Source organism: Mauremys mutica, chromosome 10, assembly GCF_020497125.1.
Source record: "Mauremys mutica isolate MM-2020 ecotype Southern chromosome 10, ASM2049712v1, whole genome shotgun sequence".
In the NCBI taxonomy this organism is placed as follows: domain Eukaryota; kingdom Metazoa; phylum Chordata; order Testudines; family Geoemydidae; genus Mauremys; species Mauremys mutica.
In genome coordinates, this window is record NC_059081.1 from 60,345,068 (window position 1) to 60,368,409 (window position 23,342).

Below are 23,342 nucleotides of genomic sequence, written 5' to 3' on the forward strand. Positions count from 1 at the left end.
CTTCATCAGCAGAATTTCTCTGTATTTTTATTTCTCTGTATTCTCTGCATACAGAAACAAAAAAAATCATTCACAGATATTAATAAAAGCAACAATATGCCTACTAAAGGCAGAAAATAAGTGTCCATACGTTTATTATGCCTACAGCTGTCAGCAAACTCTGGCAATGAAAGTGAATGGATTTCTTCAAAAACACAAACCGCTCTAGATGGCACAACTTCAATTTTGTTATTGGCAGCAGGGTTAGCTGTTAAAATACATGAAGAGCTTTTCATTAAAATGTGGATGCTTTCGTCTTAGTGATCATTCTGTATGAGAACACTTCCTTGTATGGTGGCATATTAACTATAGCATGATGAGCAGGATAGGACAGAGTAATTTGTGGAGTGGTATCATTTCTTAGCCGATTCTGACAACAGATGCACAGAATTTAAAAATATGCTGCAATGTTCATTCTTGATTGTACAACAGATACTAACAGATGTGGTATAAGTTCTCTATCCCAGAGTCCATATTCCCATTTTCTTCTCTTTAGGACTGGTACAAAGTGCCTATGTTTTTGTAATTGTCTCGTGAACTGTACTACTCAAATACTGGGAATTGGCCAGCTAGCGCTACGTAGACTTTTTACGTAGACGGTGATATTTACAACTGGATTGTACATAGCTTCTAAGAAAGAAACATGACTGTATCTTGCTCTCCTATACATGTTGCCCCTACATGGTATTACTTCAATATTTTTGGTTGCCTTCTAGGATGGCCGCCTGCGAATAAATGACCAGCTGATTGCAGTGAATGGAGAGTCTCTTCTGGGGAAATCCAACCATGAAGCCATGGAGACACTGAGGCGTTCCATGTCTATGGAAGGGAACATTCGCGGGATGATTCAGTTGGTGGTTCTCAGGAGACTGGATAGACAAATGCAGGTGATGCAAAAAACTTGTTCATGAGTTAGACCTCCTTGTGGTAAGCAAAGAATTGTATTCACAGTTCCATTAATAATAGTTATTGGAGCAATTCTCCATCCACCATTTTGAAAATATCTTCCTATTTCTCTGTGTGTCTTAAAGATACTGGGTGAAAAATCCTGGCCTTATTGAAGTCAATGGCAAAACCCCTAATTGATTTCATTGGGGTTACAATTTCACTCACCTTATGGCTTTAACTAACACTTAAAAATAAACTTATTTAAATTATAGTTCGGACTCTATAAACCTGGCACATCGCTGCACTGATTCAAAAGAGTGCATTAGTACTTGCATTAAGGAAAGCCACTTAAAAAAAAAAAAAGTACTACAGTTTTGAGTTCTTGAATTTTTTGAACTCAACTCTAGGAAATGAGGTAAGCGATCTGTCTGTGTGACTTTACTATTCTTGTAAAGAAATACGCTGTCTGCCCCTGGCTTCTGGAGGTGCTTATCCACCTGTCACACTAATTTTAACGTTCACTTTTAAATAATTTTTTACTGGATTTTCAATTTATATACTGTTCACAAGAAACAGATACAACTGTGATTAAAATCAAAAAGAAAAAAGGGCCTTTAGAAATCACATGATAGTACTCTGGGTGAATGTTTGAGAATAATATTTTGTGTATGTATTTATATATATATGAAAGATAAGAGAGAATGGTTGTTCTGGTGAAGGGAAGCTGTTTTCCCTTAAGCTGTGAATAGTTAACTCTCTATGGTAGATTCCACTTCACTCGTTATATTTAAACTTGCTTTACCTCCCACTTGGATTGGCATAAAAAAAAATTGCTAAATTTTATACTGTAACTGCATTGGGAAGTTGCTTTTGACAAAGGCTGTCTCAGTGGATACACTGTGACACAGCAGAGGGGAGACAAGGAAAGCAAGTGGGTACTTTACCTGGGGCATTTTCTGAGATTACTGGCTAATATTTTCAAATCTTTTCCTGCTGGAGACATAGACCCTTTATAGTCTTATTACCACAATTAGACGATCAATGGTGATACCACTCTAGACAGGTTGAAAGCATATTCTAGGGTGGTGGTTCTTAAATTTAAGAAAGCAAATTGATTCAACTGCAGTTATCTTTCATGGTCTGTACCTTATGTAAAACTAGTATTATGCATTTATATTTATTCTGTGTTCTGATGAAGTATGAATGATAATCCATCTACTGAGAAAACTAGAAATAAAGCTTATCATTGCTACCTTCTATTTTTAAAAAGTCAACTTTGGCAAAAATACTACAACTGAATTATTGATGTAATAAAAATACAAGAAGCTACTTTTCATAGTCAAAGTATATAGTTTTATACATTACCCAGATGTATGAAACACATAAACAATTCTGACACATGCCCTGTGAAGAATACATAATGAGCTCTTGATTGAATCAAATTCATTTTAAACAGAAATTAATTTTTATAGAATGTGCTCGAGGTTCAATTGTAATTCCATTTGAGGCTGGAGACTATAGCAAAATGGGCCATGACCCATTCTTTCCCTTCCCCAAAACCGTTTCCTGCCTGCTACATTCCAGCTTGGTATAAGCAGAATATGTTTTAAAATCCATTATTTGTTTTATTGGTCAGGACACTAATGGAGGCCTTCCATGACAGCTCTGTTTTACAAGCTGAATACTCTAATTAAACTGATTACTGATCAGTTGTTGGGATATCGATTGTGTCATTTATCAAAGAGTGGGAAAAGCAGATTTTTTTTTTGGTTGTTGTTGTTAATTTAAGGCTGCCTCTCCCAGTGGGTCCCCATCTTTAATTTAGTAGTAGTAGTACGTATCAGTGCAGGGCTTGATTTAGCCGGCATTATACTTGCAAAAGGTAATAGATGTGGATCACTTGGCATAAGGAATAAGTGGTAAATCTTCCCAATGCAACTTAAAGAATTCTGGTACACAGGAGGCACGTACAATTGTTAACAATGGGTGTTCCCCATAATAAAGAGACTCTGAATATACTATTTAACTGTCTGTGAATAGAGCATTCTAATGAGGAGGAGGGGAAAACAGTCAACATATTATTTGGCCAGTGGCTACTGAAAGAAAAGAAGAAGCTTATGAAACTAGGTCTGTAGCTGTCTGTGTTGTCACCAGTAGGCTCTCAAAATTGATGAAGTGGTCTTAGTAAAGGTGGCCTTATGCCCAGCCTGTCTTTCTCTGGAAAATCACTAGTCTTATAAGGCAAAAGAAGAACCATATAATGATCAATGGCAAATGGCAACGCTCACTGACAGATGTGAAAGTGAGAAGGGGTGCAGATGTTGGCAGCGACCACCACCTTGTGACAGCCTCCATCAAGCAAAAACTGAGAAGTGAGAGTCCACCAAACAAGGGACAGAGACATGATATTGACATGCTAAAGTCCCTTGAAATACAGAAAGCCTTCATTCTGCAGTTCAAGAACAGGTTTCAAGCACTTGCAGACCTTGATGAAGAGAAGGGCAGTGCAAATGAGGAGATCAACAAGAAGTTGGACAAAGTAACAGCAATTTATAAACAGAGCAGTGATCTCTGTCTAGGCTACAGGCAGAAGAGAAGGAAGGAGTGGGTTACACCCAGCACATGGAATGCCATAGTAACCAGACGAGGCCTGAAGAAAAAAGTTTTAGACATAAAATCCAGGAAACTAAAGGACAAATATCACGAGCAGTATAGAATTGCTGAACAGGGAGCCACCCAAAGAGGAAGCAAACATCCAGGAGGCAGAAGATCTTGATATCAACAAAGACACCCCAGCTAAGGAAGAGATCATTTAAGCTATCAAATCCTTAACAAATGGGGAAGCTCCTGGCACAGATAACTTGAATGCAGAATTGTTGAAGGTAAATCCTAAATTAGCCACATCTATTCCGACCCCTCTGTTTACATCAGTCTGAGAAAGGGAGAAAGTGCCAGATGAGTGAAGATACCAACGAAATGAACTCTTAGTGATTGTAATAACTGGCGTGGTATCACACTTTTATCTGTGCCAAGCAAAGTATTGTGTAATATCATAGTCCAGCATATATCAGAGGCAGTTGATAGTGTTCTCAGAAAAGAGCAAGCTGTTTTTCGGAAAGGGCGTGGATGCACAGACCAGATCTTCACTCTACGAAACATAATAGAACAGTGCTTAGAATGGCAATGGCAACTCTACATACATTTCATAAACTTTGAGAAGACTTTTGATACCATTCACGTGACCAGCTTATGGCACATTCTGTGGGCATATGGAATTCCTTTCCATATAATCAACGTCATCAAAAGCTTCTATTTCAACTTTACATGCAGTGTTGATCACAGTGAGCTCAGTTTTGAAGTCAAAAGAGAAGTACGTTGGGGTGTGTCATGTCTGCAATCCTCTTCAACATTGCCATTGACTGGGTAATGTGGCATACAACAGAAGACATGTCAAGAGGCATTAAATGGACACTCTTCTCATCCCTTGAAGACCTGGACTTCGCAGATGATGTCACTCTCCTATCACATACCCAACACCATATACAAGAAAAAACAACCCGACTCAATGCATTCAGCCAGCAAATTGGACTGAAAATCAACTGCAATATGACAAATATCATGACCTTTAATGTTGCCTCACCATCACCAGTATGGATAGATGACTATGTTCTCACAAATGTAGAAACATTGACATACTTGGGCAGCACCATCAGCCAGGACAGAGAAACAAGCCAGGACATCCGGAACAAAATCAATAAAGCCAGGAACACCTTCAGGAGCTTAAATACAGACTGGAAATCATCAAAATACAACACCAAAACCAAACTCAAGATTTATCAGAGCTGCATACTTTCAACACTACTTTATAGTGCAGAATGCTGGGGAATGAGAAAGTATGACATGTCCAAACTGTCTTCGTTCCATACAACCTGCCTCAGAAAAATCCTCCGTATCTTTTGGCCCAGAACAATCTCAAACCAAGATCTATTGACACAGTGCAGCCAAGAGGATCTGAGCACCCTCATTGCCAGGAGGTGTTGGAGGTGGATCGGTCATGTGCTTCCAATGGAAACTGATTCCATCACCAGAATAGCAATAATATGGACACCTGAAGGCAAGCGAAAATGAGGCCGCCCAAAAACAACATGGCAATGAGTTGTGGAAGCTGAGCTGAAAAACCTGGGACACAGTTGGGGAACCATTGAAAGACTTGCCGGAAACAGACTGGAGTGGAGGAGCTTCGTCACTGCACTGAACTCCAGAGGCATAATAGGAACATCATGATGATGATGATGAAAAGTTTCAAAGGCAATTTAACCCAGACTCTATAGCTTTGAGCATAACTTTGCAGGCACGCTTACTTGCATGCATTTTTCAGTACCATCATTTATGCGCGTAGAAGATAAAAGTTTTACACACAATCTGTGTGCACAACTGATAGTACCCAAAAAAGGATGCATAAGTGTTGGTGCCTGTGTTACACACTCAGGACCAGGCATGCTGTTTAAAACTGGAACATTTTATTGAAACCGTAATCAGAATCAGGCAAACACAGGGCTTGCAAAAGCCCACTGCAACAGTGTCTTCCAGGAGTGCTAGACTCTTCTGTCACCACACCCTGCTCCCTTTGACCGCTTCAGCATAGTTCCTTGCCTTGTCTCAAACTCCTGGCCCACGGGCCATCTGCAGCCCGAGGACCTCTCCAATGTGGCCCGCGGGGTCCAGCAATTTGGGGGCCGGGTCTGTCCCTTGGCCCCGCCTGCCGCCCCCAGGCACGCTGCCCCCCGCACGTCCCCTGGGTGATTTAAAATGGCCCCGGGGCCCCACCCTCCAATGACAGCACAGTGGAGCTGAGCGGCTTCCTGCTTGCTCGCTCCACATGGCTGCTGGTCCCTCCCTGTGGCTCTGGGGCGGGGCCAGACCCTCTCCCAGAGCCTTCACCCATACTCCCTCCAAACATACTCGCTCTTGCCTCCAAACTCCCTCCTAGAGCTTGCAGCCCCTCCTCACACCCTCTCCTGTCCCCAGTCTCCCTCCCAGAGCCTGCACCCCCTTCCCACACATCTCCTCCTACCCCCAAACTCCCTCCCAGAGCCTGCACCCATCCTCCCTCCCTCCCAGAGCCTGCAACCCCACCCCCTCCGCCTGCACCTCCACTCCCTGCCCCAGCCCAGAGCCTGCACCCAGCACCCAAACTCCAGCCCAGAGCCTGCACCCCAGGTCCCCTCCCCAACCCAAATTCCCTCCCAGAGCCCAACCTCTCACCCCTTCTGCACCCAAACTCCCTCCTAGAGCCTTAGGCAGGTGGGGCGGAGTTTTGGGGGGTGGGTTCTGGTCAGCATGAGTGACATTATTGGCCCACTGGGAGGATTTGAGGACTGGTGCTGGCCCTAAGGTAAATTGAGTTTGAGAGCCCTGCCTTAAAGGGACAGGATGTAGGTAAATATAGCCTTGGCATTCCATCCATTTCTTACAAAAACTTAGTGACACTAGAAGATTCGAACATACATGTTCTAAAATGTATAAGTGCTACACCTGCAATATGAAATCCGCTGGCCCAGATGAAGGCAACTTTGTAAAATGGAGGCCAAGTGGAGGCTCCTTTCTGGTTATGTATCGGCTTTTCAAAGAAACTACAATGTTGAGAATATCATTCTACCTGGTAATAATTATCCAAAGCATTTTACTGTGTATATTAATAATTTCCCCTGTACAACAACTACAGAAGTGCCTTTTTGGGTTTGTCCCAGTTTGATAAATTGTGCATTTTTAACTGCCACTGTCAGGAGAATAAATTAGGAGCTGCAATATGGATGGGGGGGGGGAGGAATATCTCAAAAGAAAAACAGACTAGAGGTGTGGCAAAAGTTTGTTCAGCTGCCAGCCAGAAGACCTGGGTTTAGGGGTTACAAGGCTGCTTTAGTGTGTGATCATCAGAGCATACACACTCAGTCTCTGAGCGAAGGGAACCAGCTGGCTGGCAAAGAAATATCACTGGCATTGCCTGTGCCCTTATGTTGACAATGCCACAAGCTGCCCTCGCAGATGGAGGAATAACATGAAGCCAGTTGTGGGTCAGAAAAAAGAAGTCCTTTTCTCTGTTTATCATCCTGGCTGATCATTTCGAATGTAAGGGTAATCTCTTGTTTCATGGCCAGCAATGGTCTGAAGACATCTTTCATGTTTCGCATTGCAGAGTTAATAATATACAATAAACACCTGACAAATTATGCACAAACCCCAGTGTGATTTAGTGATTCCTGTTCCTTGGCTTTGTTGGACATTTATTTTTTACATTAAAATATGTGATTTTGTTTCTTCTTAGGAACGCTCAGATCATGGGTTTTTTCCAAAACCAGCACTTGAGGGCAGTCAGACCTTTACCACTATCTCCAGGCGCAATGATGCTGTCCTGCAGCAATTTGTAACTTACAGTCCTCAGGAAAGACTAAAAGGTATGTACTGTACAGCCTTCTTCGTGCCAAAAAAAAAAAGTGCTCTTTTTGTTTTCAGAAATCCACATCAACTAGAAAAGCAGCTAATTAGAGTAAGTGCAGGCTCTGTTACTTCGAAGATCCGGGGAGGGTGGGAGAGCTGACTCAGAACTTGTGAATTAAATTCCTGGCACAGGTTCCAGTTTAAGTAACAGTTTCTAGCTCACTGCCCAACACGTAAGTTTGGATAAAAAACAAATGATGATTGCAAAATATATATTGTCAAAATGTTTATTTTCTATACATCCTTGATGGGTACAGTGATTATTTTAAAAAGCAAATTGTCTAGTTTGTGTCCCATTTTATAATCCAGTAGGAATTTATACTATACTATAATATTCATAAGATTTGATATTTTAGTTTATTAAGACTTAAAATATTTTTAAGGTTCGAAACAGACCCTTAATGTACAATAGAATTAGGACATCATATTTACATTCCCCATTCCAGACTTTGAAACTAGTAACTATAATTTTCTTAGTCTGTAAATAGCTGAGTACAATACCCAGCTTTAGCACTGACACTTTATGTTCCTCCCTCCTCCCCGTACCAGCAGAAAAACCCCACTGGCAGCTATGTATAGCCTTGACTCCACAAGGTATTTAAGCATATGCCTAATTTTAAGCATTTGAGAAGTCTCATTAGGTGTTCTCACCCATTTGGTGGGACTCCTCATGTTCCTAATCAGGCACTTTTTAAAGTACCTAGATAAGGATCAGAATAAGTCCTGTTTGGAAGAGCTATACTTTCTGAGGGATCCTAGCAGCAGAGGTTGCTAGTGTGTGTCTTTTTATTTTGCTCGTTCTTTGTGTTACATTTTTGAGGGCTAAAGGAAGGAGACAACCCACCACAATGTGAGAGGTGAATGGATGTTAGATGTTGAGAAGACACCACAGACATAGGGCAAAGAGAGAGAGACCCTTTATGAGGGAGGAGAGAGAGAGAGAGAGAGAAACCAAGGCCTGGGAAGATATGGGTGGTGTCAGTCAAAAGGCTAAGGAGAGAGAATTTTAAATATTACTGAGAAACTAAGTGAAGTATCTTTGTGACTTACGTTTTTAAAAAAGACTTATTTAGTGAAATCAAATAGAATGCCAGCTGGGGGGGGGAGAGGAATGAGACACGCATTTGCCTAGAGCGGCAAAGTACCTAGTAGAGGGTTCTCTATATCAGAGCCGAAATCCTTCAGGTAGATGTGAGCAGAGAATATGGCCCTAAAATAATACAGTGCACATACATGTAACATGTATTTTACTGTAGAAATATTTGTTTAATTTTGAACATTTAACCTACATTCCTATCAGTGTTACCCACGCCCACCCCCGTATCATTTGTTACAAACAGTTTTTGCATTTTCTTTTATAATAGGCTCCGATCCTACAATGGTATCTGCACACATGAAACCATGCAATCCCACAGGGCCCCAGTGAACCCAAATGTGCTTGTGTGTCTTCCCACACTGAACAAGTCTTATATCGGATACTGGGATTGTCTCTTGCTATATGTTTTCGTGGTGTCTTGCCCATTGTGGTTCCAGTCCTGATCTGAAGCTTTGGGTGCTACCATAATGTATATAGTAATAAAAGACAGCAGAGATATCGACACAATACCCAGTGTGCCCAATGCAAAAAATTAGTGGCAGAAGTTGGATTATGTTTAGTAAATATCATACTTTCAGTTAATGTTGTCAAATAAGTTACTTCTAATACCAGTCACTGCTCTACACATAAGACTGTTCTAAAAGCTCAATAAAAATAGGTTGAAGCTTGGCTTATTAATACTAGATTTTTTTAAAGGGATCTTTTTTTATTATACATGAGCAAGATCAAATGTAATGTCTGGGGAAAAGCTGTTATAGCCAAAACATTACATTTTGTCTTGCCTGTGGATAGTTCAATAAAGGAGGGTTTTTAATCCAATATTGAAATGCCAATGTTCAGTCTATTTTTGCATGAATAATGCTTGCCACCCACAGGTCCCTATTTTTTTTTCTTGCCAAGCTGTTGTGCAGAAATAGCAGTTTTAGAACAACCTCTTTGAGAAGCAATACTTCAGTGCCAGCAACTTCACATTTCTGGTGCTGAAAGATTACTGGAATCTGCCTCATCAGAAGCTCTTTTACATCCAAAAAATGATCAGGGTTGCAAAGGAATTGCTGTCATCTCTCTGGTTAAGAAATATTGTAAAGATAAAGTATCTACCCTACGATAGCTTGGCATGCTGAATCTTCATGGATGTACAAGTATCTACATTTAAAAGTGTGGCATGTTTACATGAAAAGATTCATTGATAATGAAAATGACTATTACTATTGTTTAAAAAATTTTGCATGCTGTAAAAACAATACCAGAAACATTCCCTGCTCCAAATGGCATAAAACCTAAGGCCCAACTGTCACAGTTAGTGGGCTACTTGCACTGTTGACCCACTTGCTCTCTTAGAGCGCACTTCCATCATGTGTCTAGCCTCAAGCCAAGTCTTCTCTCCTGGATTGGAATCATGCAATTCTCCTAGTCTCAGATCAGGCCTGTAATTTAATCATGCTTATCTTAGCAGATCTGATTTATCTTCAGCACCTGCAGTTTTGTCCCCTCCAGGTGCTATGACAGTAGTAACCAGTGACCAGACAGCTATCTTAAAGCAAAGTACACCTCTACCTCAATATAATGCGACCTGATATAACACGAATTCGGATATATCACCTCATTGATCAGTTCACATGTATCATAATTTTATGAATACTGTATCAGTATTAATAGATTATTACGTGGCAGCTCTGCATCCACCACACCAACCCTCAGATGTACTGAGTACACACCATTCCCATTGAATTTCAGTGGAGTAAAATCAGTGGGAATTTAAGGGCACTCACTATATTGCAAAATGCACTTGGTAACTCACAGGATCAGGGCCTTTAGGGAGGGAACTGACATAATAGATGAGCTTGTGGTGTAGGTCAGTTTGGGACAATAGGAGTAATGGTGTCTAGAAAGGAAAAAAGGCAGGTTGGAAGGATGAGGGAGTGAGAACACGCAGTGGAAGAAGTCAGTATAGTCACTAGTTTTTCTCCAAAGATGCTCAGTAATGTGAGACCAGAATGGAGGTAGCACATAATGGGGAGGTCAAGGGTGGGGCTTATGGGAGCATTCAGAATGGCATGAGAGAGAATGAGGAGTTACGGGGAGAGGGAGAGAGTTGAAAGTGGCAATCATGATGCTGATGGCAGTTAGTGATGACAAGGAGAAAAGGTGAAGGCTAGGAGAAAGAAAAGTCAGAGATGTTCATAGACTGCTGGTGATCACAAAGGGAGTAAGTGATAGGAAAGTACAGAGTAGAAGGAAGGAATGATGGTGAAGAGGAACTTGTCATGTTCATGATCATAGACGGGCATTACAGGAGGAATTTAGACAATGATCCAGGGCTTCCTGCTTAGCCATCCTGTCATGGGATAGTAGCAACTTTTCTTTTCTCTTATTAAGAACAGAGAAGGAGGAGGAGGAGATATCTGCAGAGAAGGCACCTTACTACCTATCTGGAAGTTAATATATGTTGCAAACCAAAAAAATTAAAACAGTTGAACTTTCTTTTATTTAGTTAGTTTAGGCATTTATCTAATTTATGGATCACTTCAGGCCTTCCAGTCTAGTTATGGATCAGTGAACTGGTGTAATATAATTGCTGCTACTACTTTGTTTAACCCTTTTTAGTTTCAGAGCTGACTATGTCTGATCGTGGTAGTGCTGAGAATGAAGTTCCACCTCCCCTGCCCCCACACCCAAGTGAGGAGCTGCTTTCTGAAGATTATAATCATAGGTTTGGATTTACTTTTTATTGCAGTTATTTTTATTTTTTATGGCTAGAATGACTCAGTTCTCACTGATAATTGTGATGTTATTTCTCATTGATTAAAAGCACTGTTATTGTGTGTGTAAGTAGATGTGGAATCTGCACCATAATAGTTGTGGTCAAGTTGACATTTCTGGAATATAAATCATGCTTGGTTATTTTGGAATTTAATATGTTTATTTCAGTAGTTTTCAAATTATGGTACATCTATCACTCTTCATTGGTGCACAGATTTTTAAACATTAATTATTTTCATAATCATGCACTATTTTTCAAAGAAAACGGTATATTATACCCCTTCAGGGTAATCCGCTGGCGGGTCGCGAGACAGTTTGTTTACATTGACCATCCGCAGGCATGGCCGCCTGTAGCTTCCAGTGGCAGCAGTTCACCCGTTGGCCAGGAACGGCGAATTGCAGCCACTGGGAGCTGCAGATGGTCGTGCCTGCGGACAGTCAATGTAAACAAACTGTCTTGCAACCTGCCAGCGGATTTACCCTGATGGGCCACAGGTTGCCCACCAGTGCCGTAAACACTTCATATCCAGGTAGAGTCTTATAATTTTTTTCATTCTGTTTTACTTAATGTACATGAATTTCATTGGTGTCTATTTTGTCCTTTTAATATGATGTTCTCTTGTCTCTAAGGTGTATAACACACTCACACATACAAACTAACATAAAAAAGCAAACAAAATCCTTTGTAAACTAATCAAACGATGGGCCAGATCCTCAGTTGCTTTACTCTCAGTGAGGATTTGGCTATATATCTCCTGCAGACTGGGAAGGAAGGGAGGAAGAGAGAGATTGTTACTCTTATTTCTCTTTTTAAATATTTGGGATATGATCATCTGACATTGAAACTGAGAGTAGAGCTGGTCAGAAAAACTTGGAACCATTTTCTGTCAGAAAATGCAGTTGCAACTAAATTGAAATGCTTTGCAAAATTGTGTCTATCTTGCTGAAATTCCCTTTCAGGGAAAAATGGGTGGCGGCGGGGAGGAATCAAATTCTTGAAACATCCTTTTTCAACAGTCTTTGAATGAAACGTCTTTCATTTTGCAATTACTTTTGTTTGAAATTATCTTAATTTTTTTAATTATATGTTTTAATATAAAATCAAAATGAAAACAAAGTTTTCATTGAGCCAAAATTGCTTTTTGGGGGGGCAGGCGGGGAGAATTTTCCTTCATAGAGAATTTTGAAATTTTCAGGTTTCATTCCAATTCTAAACTGAACCAAATTTCAAATCTCAGTCCTTTGTGAAACAGAATTTTGCTCTTCCATGCAGGTTTATTTATGGTGAGCTTCTGTGAAATGGCGATGGGTGGTGGTGGTCTTTTAAAATGCCATCATTCACATAGATTGTTGACATGTCAGCGAGAGTGAACCAGGAGCAGGGGCTGCATTTTGTGCAACCTATTTGGTAAACAATTCAGACAGGAGGTAGTTAAATAGAGCTCAGCAGAAGAGAAAACAAGACTGTTGGCACTGGATATTTCCCCTTCTGTTCTGTTAAATAAAATCATATTTAAATATTAAGCGTGTAAAAACAGCAGTTATCTTCACGAAGAATCTGTATTCAAATATATATAATTAAATACATGTGAGTAGAGGTGCTAAATCTCACAAAAGAAACGTGACAATCAGAGATTGATTTAAGATGCATGATTGCAAACAACTGGAGGGGAAAATACATTTATATTGTGAAAGTTTTAATTACTTCACTTGGTTTTGTATTAGTGCCTCAATGTTTTGCATGGCTTTTTCCACAGCTCTGTAGTGGATTCAGCAGCATATTTAACAGATCAGAACATCAACTTCAGATCTTTGACACCAGCCAAGCAGCCTGAATCAATTAATCTGAAAACCTCCAAAAGCATGGATCTTGGTAAGATGGAGGGGAGGTGGGGTCATCAGGTCATCGTTTTTGCCATAGCACATCTGCAGTATCTCCTTATTTTCTGCTTTTGTTACTTAAACACATAGATCAGTGAGCATATTCTTCAGCAGAGCTGCTGTGGTGGGGACAATAGTCTGCCTCCTATAACATCTAATCACAATTACCATAGTTATTGAAGTAAGCATATTTTTCCCCCAAATATCATTTTGTTGTCATGCATTGTATTGAAATCTCAGCTGAGGGAAAGAGAGCTTTTGTGAAAATAAGGTAGAAGAATTGCCAGAGTTATGTCTTTAAACAGTCCATGCATGTCTAAGTTTATAACAAAACAATAAACATATTGTTTTCTGATAGAATTTAGGCAATGGCAAAACTGCATTAGAAAACAGCTGATTTTCTTAGGACAATATCATTGACAATAACAAAGTTGAACAATCAAAACATTGCAGTAGGTTTTCATAGGCATATGGTTATGGTCCACTACCCATCAGAGCTGTGCAGAAAATTTTGCAGTGTGGGTGAAACAGAGAAAATTGTTTTCACAATATTAGCAAACTGTTTGTGCAAGGGTTGATTTTTTTTTTTTATTTATTATTTTGTTTTTACCCAAATACTTTTCTATGGGGAAAACTGAGTTGTATTTTAGCAGTAGCAAGAAGAAAACTCTCCAAGCCTTTTAAAACTCAAAGAATCAGGAACCAAGTTAAACTTTTTATATTTCTTCTGTATGGCACATCTCACTCTTTTTCTGGGTATTTCATATTTAGGCCCTGATCCAGTAGGTTTGAGTAATTCCACTGGTGTGGCGCTAAGCGTGCACGTAGGTGTTCTGCTGAATGAGGGCCTTAAATAGATCATAAATGGTTTATTTAGACACACACACAGCCAACAGATTAAAGCTTCTTAAATGGTGGTCGCACTGTATTTCCTTCTGACATAGTGCAGATTTATCTTAGTATTTTGTGTTCTGATTTTTTTATCCAGAATGTATGTGCATTTTCATAGTAGACAGGAAGTGAGCAACAGGGGCAGGGCCTTGGAGGGGCGGGACAAGAAGTGAAGAAGGGGTGTGTCTTGGGGGGGAAGAGGTAGAGCAGGGGTGGGGCCTTTGAGGGAAGAGGTGGGGCACAGGGCGAAGCCTCAGGGGTCTAGTTACCAGCGTTCAGAAAGGTGGCAACCCTAATAGACCTGTGGGGTGAGATTAGACATACTGAAGTCTCTGAGGAACCTTTACAAACATGTCTTTTATGCAGCTTTTTCCCGTTTAAACCAGGGAACTCTAATTTGGGTCACTACATGGATACAATTGCCGCAGTATCACATCGTAGAGAGAACCAGTCTCTTCGGTTGCAAGATCCAAAACCATTTAAGGCTTTCCGTGTCAACATTTTGAACTCTCTGTATACAACCAGTCCAGAACATGGAGCCACTAGTGAAACAGTTTCTGAGTAGTCCCTGGGGTAGTCAAATGTACAATACGTTACAATAGCCTAATCTCAAGATGACAAAGGCACAGATAACTGCAGCAAGGTCTGCATCAGAAAGATCACCCAGCCCAGAGGACATAACTATGTTGGGCACATCCTTCCACCCAGGGCTGGCTCCAGGGTTTCTGCTGCCCCAAGCAGCAAAAAAAAAAAGCTGATCGGCAGCTCTTCAGCGGTAGCTCAATCGCATCGCTCCATTCTTCAGCAGAAGTTCGGCAGCGGGTCCTTCACTCCCTCTCTTCCTCTTCGGCAGCACTTCGGCGAGAGCTCAAAGAGGAAGAGAGGGACTGAGGGACCTGCCACCGAAGACCCGGACGGGCCGCCCCAATAGTGGACGGAGCGCTTCCCCTTTGTGTTGGCCACCCCAAGCACTTGCTTCCTTAGCTAGTGCCTGGAGCCGGACCTGCTTCCGCCTGGCATCCAGAAGTAACACCAAACTGTTAACTTGTCGGACACACTGCCTAAATCCAGGGTTCCAATACTATCCTCAGCACTTCTTCTAGCTGCTTCTCCCATCGCACCAACATGGTATTGCATTCTTCCTTCATTAAACTGGAACCAGCTCTCTTTTTTCCATGCTCCCATCTCTTAAGAGACTGGGTCATTTGCTTCATTGCACAAGCCAGGCCAAGCATGGAGAACAGTGAGTTGGATGTTGGCATTATTCAAACACACCACAGCCCATGTCCCTTCACTGTCCCTCTCAACTAACTTGCATACGTGTTGAACGGGAGGGTGACAAAATCTATTTCTGAGGTATCCTTCATGACAGAGTCCTTAGAGCACAAAACCAGTTGTCCAAAACTATCTACTGGGGTATCTCACAAAGACAATAGCAGTTCTACTTGCCCTGTTGGGTACCACAGACGAGCCCATAATATCTGTTGATCAGAGGCATCAAAAACTGCTGACAAACAAAAGAACTGTCATGAATACTTCACCTTCATCCATTGTTAGCATGTCATCAGCCAGGCCTTTTACAGTCTTGTTCCTGGGCCTGAAACCTGTGTGACTTGAAGTCAAGGAGACCTGATTGAAAAAGGATCATAGTTTCCCTCAGAAAAGGCAGATTAGATTCAGATGGATAGCTGTCAAGACTGTCAGAGTCAATAATTGGTTTTCTGAATTAGCTGTCTTACAAGAACTTGGTTAAAAATAAGTCACCCCCTACTCCCTCTTCCATGTTTCCTCATCCCATAGGGAAAAGTCTTAGCCAGTACTGAGCCCAGTACTTCCCTACTTGCCACCTTGGCCACCAAGATGGGTGAGGGTCCAAATTATGGGTTGTAATCTGGAGCACCTCCCAGAATCAAGGTGAGCAATCCTGGCTGAAACTGCAGAGGAAACAGTATTTGTAATTTCAAAAAACCCCTGCCTCATCTCCATAGAGGCAGACAGCTCAGTTGTGATCTGACTAATTTTATTTCCAAAGTATAATGAAAATTCTTCAGTGAAAAATATTCAGCTCTGATCGTGAATACTGTGCAGTTTAACTAGGCCAATCACCATTCAAAAAGATCTGTTATCTGAGAGTTTGCAGACGCTATGGGAGTAGAGACAAAGACAATCTTCTTTGCCTCCTGTACAGCAGTGACAGAGACTTCAAAAATGCTTTGTCACTATCATTCTACCATTGGTATTCTAGCCGTCTTCTAACTCATTTCATTTGTTGCAGATAATTAAAAAACTATAGTGACCTATGGCTACGGATCCAGCAAATGGTCATTTAGGAGCCACAACATCAAAAGTCAAGGGCATATGGTTATTATAAAATTCTAGTAGTGGTTAGTGTGATCTGTCGGCAAAATAGTATTCTTCAAAGCCATCTGGAATATGATATGCTCCATTAGTCTAGAAGGACAGACCCTCAGGTCCGTCACCATGATAGAAGAGGAGTCTTACCGTTTATTAAACCATGAATCTCCCAGGGCAGCCTTTTACACAAGTTGGAGTTGAAGTGGGTACTTAGTTTTTATGTCCCAAGAAAATCAGACCTTGGTAAATCACACATTCTCGCTTGCATATGGGGTGTAGTCCAAAGTGAAATTTGTTTCTGTCCTAAGGCTGTGTAAACTGACACCTTCTGTGAAGAGACTCATGTTACAGCAACAAAAGCTCTCAAGACTTCATTTTGCCAATGTTAAGCTAGCATAGCTACTGGGAGTTTTGTGCAGTTCTCCACGTCATTGCTATTTAGCTGCAGAGGCTAGGTCAAATGCTTGCTTGTGGAATATGATTACGTTTATTCCTTTGTCCCCCTTTGAGAGTTTATACCTTGCTAGTCATCGAGGCTGGAGATATTAGATGCAAATGTTCTGATGCTTTCAAAAGTTTACTAGTATATGCTTTTAAATGATGCTGTCTCATAGCCTTGTTATGTACCAGTGTTCTCTTTGTGCAGTTTACTTACAGCAAAACCCAGGTACAAGTTAATTGAAATAGCAAAGAAACTGGGACACTGACAGCAGTCATCCACAGAAAGTTGCAGACACTTACTAAAATGTGAAAATCAGTAATAATAGTTTGGATTTCTGTGCAGTCGTTCTATTAAAGTATGTTGTGTACTCACCATTAGCTTTTATTGCACACACAGAAGTACGTCTGCAAGATAGGCTATATGTAGAATAATTCAGCTCAGTTACACAAGGGAGACATCTTCCAGGTATCAACAATAGTCTACTTCAGCTGTTTTTTTGTTGTTTGTTCACGTGCCCATTGCAGCTACATAGTCGTCACTGCAGTTGCCTAGGTGTCACTGATTAGACCTGTAATTGGAAATTAGTAAACACTTCTATTGGTGACACAAGAAAGAGCAGAGCCCTGCTCATTACCTCTCATTTGGTTTGCACTGTGGAGCTAATAAGTTTAAGAAATAGTAAAAACCTTTTTGTCTCTAAAATGAGCTGTTATCTACACAAGGATCAATTCTGTTGAGTAAGAATATGCCGTTATTATATACTCACTTTTCCGAGTAGAATCATGTTTGAAACTACCATTGTTTTCCTTTCTCTTCTACTTTTTTTTGTAGGTCTGAAAACCTTTGTGGAAGACTAGTCTGTTTTCCAATTGTGGCAATACAAATTAAGTTAAATCATTACTAATACCTTTAATGACTGACACTTAATAGCAGGAAATAAGAGGGAGTGATCAAATAATATAAGGGACTTAATATACAGCATCACTTTGTCATTTTCAGTCTCCTCTATACAGTTGAGGGAGCTGCACATATGAAGGCAAAGCTAGAGATTACTTAGCAGTAGCTACTCATCTTTTACTGTATTGCTGTCTCCTAATTTCTGTCTCCATCGCTGTTTGTACACGGGGGCAAGAACTAAGGGGGTTGGACCCTGGTATCTGTTTTTGTAGATGCAGTCTCTGTAATGCACATGCGATGAATCATGTGGTCTGACTCAAGGTTAATAATGACTCTGAGGTGCATATGGTGTAGCATTTGACTTAAAAAATGAGGATCTATGGCGCCTATATATTTGGAGAAGCCCCCAGTTACTTGTAGGGTACCTAGTTTCCACTGGAATACCCTAGCAGTGATTAAAGTGTTTATTGTTGGAAATACTAATTAAATTTTACATACTTGGAAGTCTGAGAAAAATCTACATAGCAAGTGTGCTGATACTGTTTTTCAGGGAGGGGAGTGAAAGTGTGGCTGGCTCAGGGCCCTAGCCTCCATTATTGTAGAGTAAAAGTCAAGGGATCTCTCAAACCTTTTATTGCCACCACTATAGCGGCAGGATACAGAGGGGTTCCAAGCCCCCAGCAGATCCTAATGACATTCTGCCTGCTTCTGTGGTGACTGAGCCAGAATACCTCCAGGAGCATAGGGGGAGCTTACATGAGAGCAACGCTACCATTTGAAAGGTGTGGTATATGTTTCCTTCCCTCCCCTGCTCTGATTTGAGTCCAACAGTTAGTGCAGGAGGAGGGTGACAGCATGACCTTTCCCCTTTTGTGGAGTCTGTTGCTCCTTGTGGAACCGCTCCTTGTGCTGTAGGTGTGCACATATTTGGTATGAGTGATGCCCCTTGCTCTGTTGTGCAAGGAGGAGGAGGGCTCCTTATGCCTTGCTTCCAGACACCGCTGCAAGGCCAGCCAAAATCTGATCCTGATGCTTGCGCAATTAGATTTAGGTTATTGACCAAATTTAGACCTGTGCATCATGTACCTTTATAAACCTAAACCCCAGCACAACAAATTGAAAAGTGTAGAAATGAAAATATGTTGTATCTTCCTTTTCACAAATAAGTCAGACACTTATCTCAAAAGATAATGGCAGATGAGAAAGGAGAGGCAGCAATCAGTTCTTTGAAAGAATGATTTTTCCCTCTCCTTTAACCACATTCTATACATGCACATTTCCCCACACAGTTGTATAGAAAATAACTACCATAATAACTCACCAACATCCATTTACACTAGCTTTTTTCCCCCTCAACTGTATTTTTTTCCCAAAAGTAAATAATATATGGCAACATGGATTTTTTTTGTTGCTGTTGTTGACCTGAAGGGTGAAAATGAGTGTGCTTTAAAAGAAAAAGGAGTGTTTTATTGTTTGCTTATAAACCCCTTTGATTTCCATAAATTGTTACGCACAGGAATAACTTAGGCTTTGCATAAATATACTGTAAAAACTACATCCATGGGAACTGTATGCAAAACATGAAAGTGTCGTTTGCTTTAACCTGCAGCCACATGAAATTGAAGGATATTAGTGTATAGCAATTTTGTTGTATATCAATTCACGCAAAATACTCTGTAGACTTAGATATTTAAAGATATCATTTTTATGTGCAACACAACACCCATGACTAGTATCCTGTGGTGCTGCTCGGAACACCTTTCTACAACAAGCAAACCTCAGTTGGTTAGGCTGCATGACCTGGAAAAACAGGGAGGTTTTTAAATTTGGGGTGAAAATTAGCTGTTATAACATCATTAGGCATATTCATAGAGTTCCTTAACCTTGTGGCATGATTAGTGGAGACACCAGCCAACTCCATTTATGTATTATGGGATAATTATTAAATTATATGCTAAAATACAGGGTATGGGATGTTCTGCAAGGAGGCAAACATTTAGCTAAATAATCATTTCTTTGACAATGAAGGATTTTGTAGGTTACAGATGAGACTTTTCAAGTCATCTCTAAAACACTGGCTTCTCACAATTTTGAGAAGGGTATGGGAAATAGTATCTTTATGAGTTACCTTATTGGATTGCTCTGAACTGGATGATGCTTTGGGAGACTGAGATAGAAGTCCGAGATCCCAGGAAGTAACTAAGCTAGGGGCAGACAGAGTGGTAGTGGAGATAATTATTTCTCAAATGGAGGAATGTCTTGGTTGGATGAAAAGATACTTAGGGGAAGATCTGTGCTGACTGTTATGGAGACCAAATAGAAGAAAGTGACTCTGTGTTGGTGAGTAAGTCACTGCAGAATATAAATCAGACGTGTTTGGGTTGTGAGCAAGTTTAAAACCTAGTCAAGTTCCTTAGAGCATGAATTAAGAGATTGAAGGCATGCTGGAGGATCACCATTTCTAATATACTTTCTTAAAGTTGTACACAAATTCTTATTTATTTGCCAAATCAGCCATTGGAGGGCAGGACTTTTTTAAAATAAAAGTCAGACTCTCCTTTCAGCTAATATGGGGCTAAGCAAAATTATAATACATAATTGGCTGTCTGGGGGACAAAGTATTAACCAGCATCTCAAAATGCATCCAGCTCACATCAAAAGTAACTTTTTAATGCTGTAAAATTTTCTGAGGGCAGATTACAGTGTGAAATATTAGAAATGGATGCTATTGTGTTCTCAAAAATTAGGAAAACATTTGAATGCCTTAGTATATTTCTAATTAGAGAATGAACCCCAATCTGTTGTAAAATGTGGAGTTACTTGATTTAGACAATTAAAATATTAGAACAAATTAATTATATGCATGTATTGATATTGTGAACATGAAGGGACTGGTGGTAATCAAGTTTAAATTTTAGATCAGTTTTAAGATAATTGCATTATAAAGCTTATTCCCCTCCCAGTGGCTCTAACTTATAAATGAGAGATTTGATTATGAACTTTTGGATTCACTCTGGGGGCCTAGGAGAAGTGATAATGACATAGTGTAGGTTTATAGTCAAGCTAGATCAGTATTAATGTTGTACTGTGTTTCATTAGAAAGATTCATCTGCTTCGGTAGAGGTTAGAGAGAATTAGAAAAGGCGACTGTAGCCTTCATAATGTTGATGGGTTGATATTGCCAATGGTATGTCAAACTATAGCAGCCTGTGCCAAAGGTTTGAGCTCCCTAAGGGCTGCAATATCTGAATTAGCAGGGTGACAACCACTAAAAGAAATATCATTAGGTCTGGAGACTGTAGGAGCACACTGGGAGCAATAGCAGTGACCACAATAACATTCACAAGTTATCAATCTTCCCTTTATTAAAAACCATAATACACAGATAATCAATGTTTTAGATACATAAATGAAGATGGAGGATTACCATAAAATGTCCAGCATCAATGTTTTCAGACATGCATCCCCAATGGTACCACTGAGATGGGTGGATCTCTCATCGGGTGGTCATCTGTGGAAGGTCTCCTGATGGATTTTTCCTCCCTATTGATGCTGAGGGAACCCTTTTATTCTGTTACTCACACCCATAATCCTTATGCAGATGCATGATAGTTCCAACCCTTTCCCTTATCAGGACTTCCACACCCCATAAATTCCACACCCCGCTTTCCATTGCCTATATTTTGAGTTCCCCATGTCATCATTAACATTTACATAATAAGTTCCCATGGTAACTTGCAGTCATTGCAGAATTTTCCATGATGTTACCATCGGGCAACTTGCAGTAATGACGGGCCTGAGGTTGCATATTTTCCTGAACGTCACCCATTAACACATCTTTCATGATAATCTTGCAACTTTACCGGTACAGCGTTACCCTTGGGTCAACTAGTCATGTCAACTTCTTTCAGGCCTAAGGCCTGATGTGGCTAAGCTGAAATTTGACAGGTCTCACTTTACAGTCTTACCTTACTTGTATACCTAACACACTCTTACCAATAATATACCCATATCAATCCTATACCCCTATAATATTATCCTACATTTTCTTACACGATTACCTACCTACAACATAAATCTATTCCTCACGCATTGTTTAAATATGAATTAACCCCAACAATAGAAAACAATTAAATGATTATATAAGGTATTTAGCTACACAACAAAGGTGTGAAATAAGGGGGATGGCCTCAGTTGACAGTGTAACACTGAAGAATGAAGTTGATGTGCCACTAAAAGAAAAAGAAGAATTTGGCGACTGTGATGGTACAGTGATGCTGTATGCTGCCAAATAAAAAGCTTTAATTTAAAAATAGAAATGTGGTCCCTGTGTACTGTACAGCACAGAGTGTATATAGTCAGTTCTTTAGTAGTAATGGTTGGTGCAAATAGAGGCTTGTGCCAAAGTGTGGGATGTATTGAATCTACAATGTCAGGGAAGCTCTTGGAACATAACTGAATGAAGTTGTCAAGTTAATTACAATCTTTCTTAAAAAACAGTTTAGAGCAAAGTAGTAAAGATGAGAAAAAGATTCTGAGAAGCCTTTCAGATCCTTGATGCTTCAGGCTCTAAGTAGCTCACATTGGACACCCAAATATTAAGGCACTTTGGAAAATGTTGCCCTTTGTTACTACTTAAAAGCCATACTTTATTCTCCGTCTTTGTGCAAACCTCCCATTAGTCTTCATGCTGAAGGGTGTGGAGTGTCTGTAACTCCCATTAAAGTGAGCAGAGCTAGCCAGTGCTCAGCATCTCTCAGGATCGGGCCCATTGTTATCAGTAGGGGAGAATGGTTATGGGCTGCGGATAATTTGTCTCTCACTTTGTAGACCTGGCCCATGATCACAATTCAAAATGTAATATGGCCCTTGCCTGCTTTAGAGCATCACTAGAAACAGAAAATTCTTGAGGAAAAGAGGTATGAAATACGACTGATTAGGGAACTGATCTGAGTTTTCAGCTTGTATCCTACCATGTAACAGTAAACCATCCTCCCCAGTACAGAGGGGATAAAAGTCCCCAGCACTTCTAAAATGTAGTAGAGGGATTCCAAAAAATAAATGAAATAGCTAGCAAAACATTCAAAGGGATAGTTGAGAGCCAAAATTTGACACAATCCCTGTGAGTAATTTACTCCCACGTCTAGATTGGGAGCCACTGCACCAAAAAAAAAAAAAGCTGCAAGAGAGTCATGTCATTGGCACGATCATTGACTAAAATTAATTGATAGTGCTATGTCTTTATTATGCTGAAAGGGCTGTGTAAGGATAACATCCATCTGGAAAGCCAGTGACCGATTTGTTGCCTTGTATTACTGTAATATGTTTAGATCAGAAAAAGTAATTTATTTAGATTCTAAAAAGCTTGTAAGCAGCGTTTGTGTATGTAGCTAGGGAGTAAGGTCTTTGCTAATGAATTTGCTTATTATAAAAAGTTTTGTGTTAGGCTTTCTCAAACACAGAATGTTGTTTGAGGAATTAGTTTTCCAGGAAATTCCTTGATGTTTTATTGGTTTAGGTTTGCTTTTTTTTATTTTTATAATCAGAAATGCAAAACTGCTCTTCAAAAGCATGTCATTTTGTTCACAAGAA

At 40.2% G+C, this 23,342-nt stretch overlaps 1 protein-coding gene across 12 annotated transcripts in view; it reads left to right on the forward strand.

The window, feature by feature from the left end:
* PARD3B (par-3 family cell polarity regulator beta) overlaps positions 1-23,342 on the forward strand; it is a 665,445-nt gene that overhangs the window by 393,626 nt on the left and 248,477 nt on the right. For all 12 annotated transcript variants that reach the window (XM_045032213.1, XM_045032216.1, XM_045032214.1 and 9 more), the window contains 4 exons: positions 756-926; positions 7,253-7,382; positions 11,129-11,234; positions 13,042-13,157. In XM_045032213.1, coding sequence (XP_044888148.1) covers positions 756-926; positions 7,253-7,382; positions 11,129-11,234; positions 13,042-13,157 — 523 coding nt within the window. The remainder of the gene's footprint in view (positions 1-755; positions 927-7,252; positions 7,383-11,128; positions 11,235-13,041; positions 13,158-23,342) is intronic.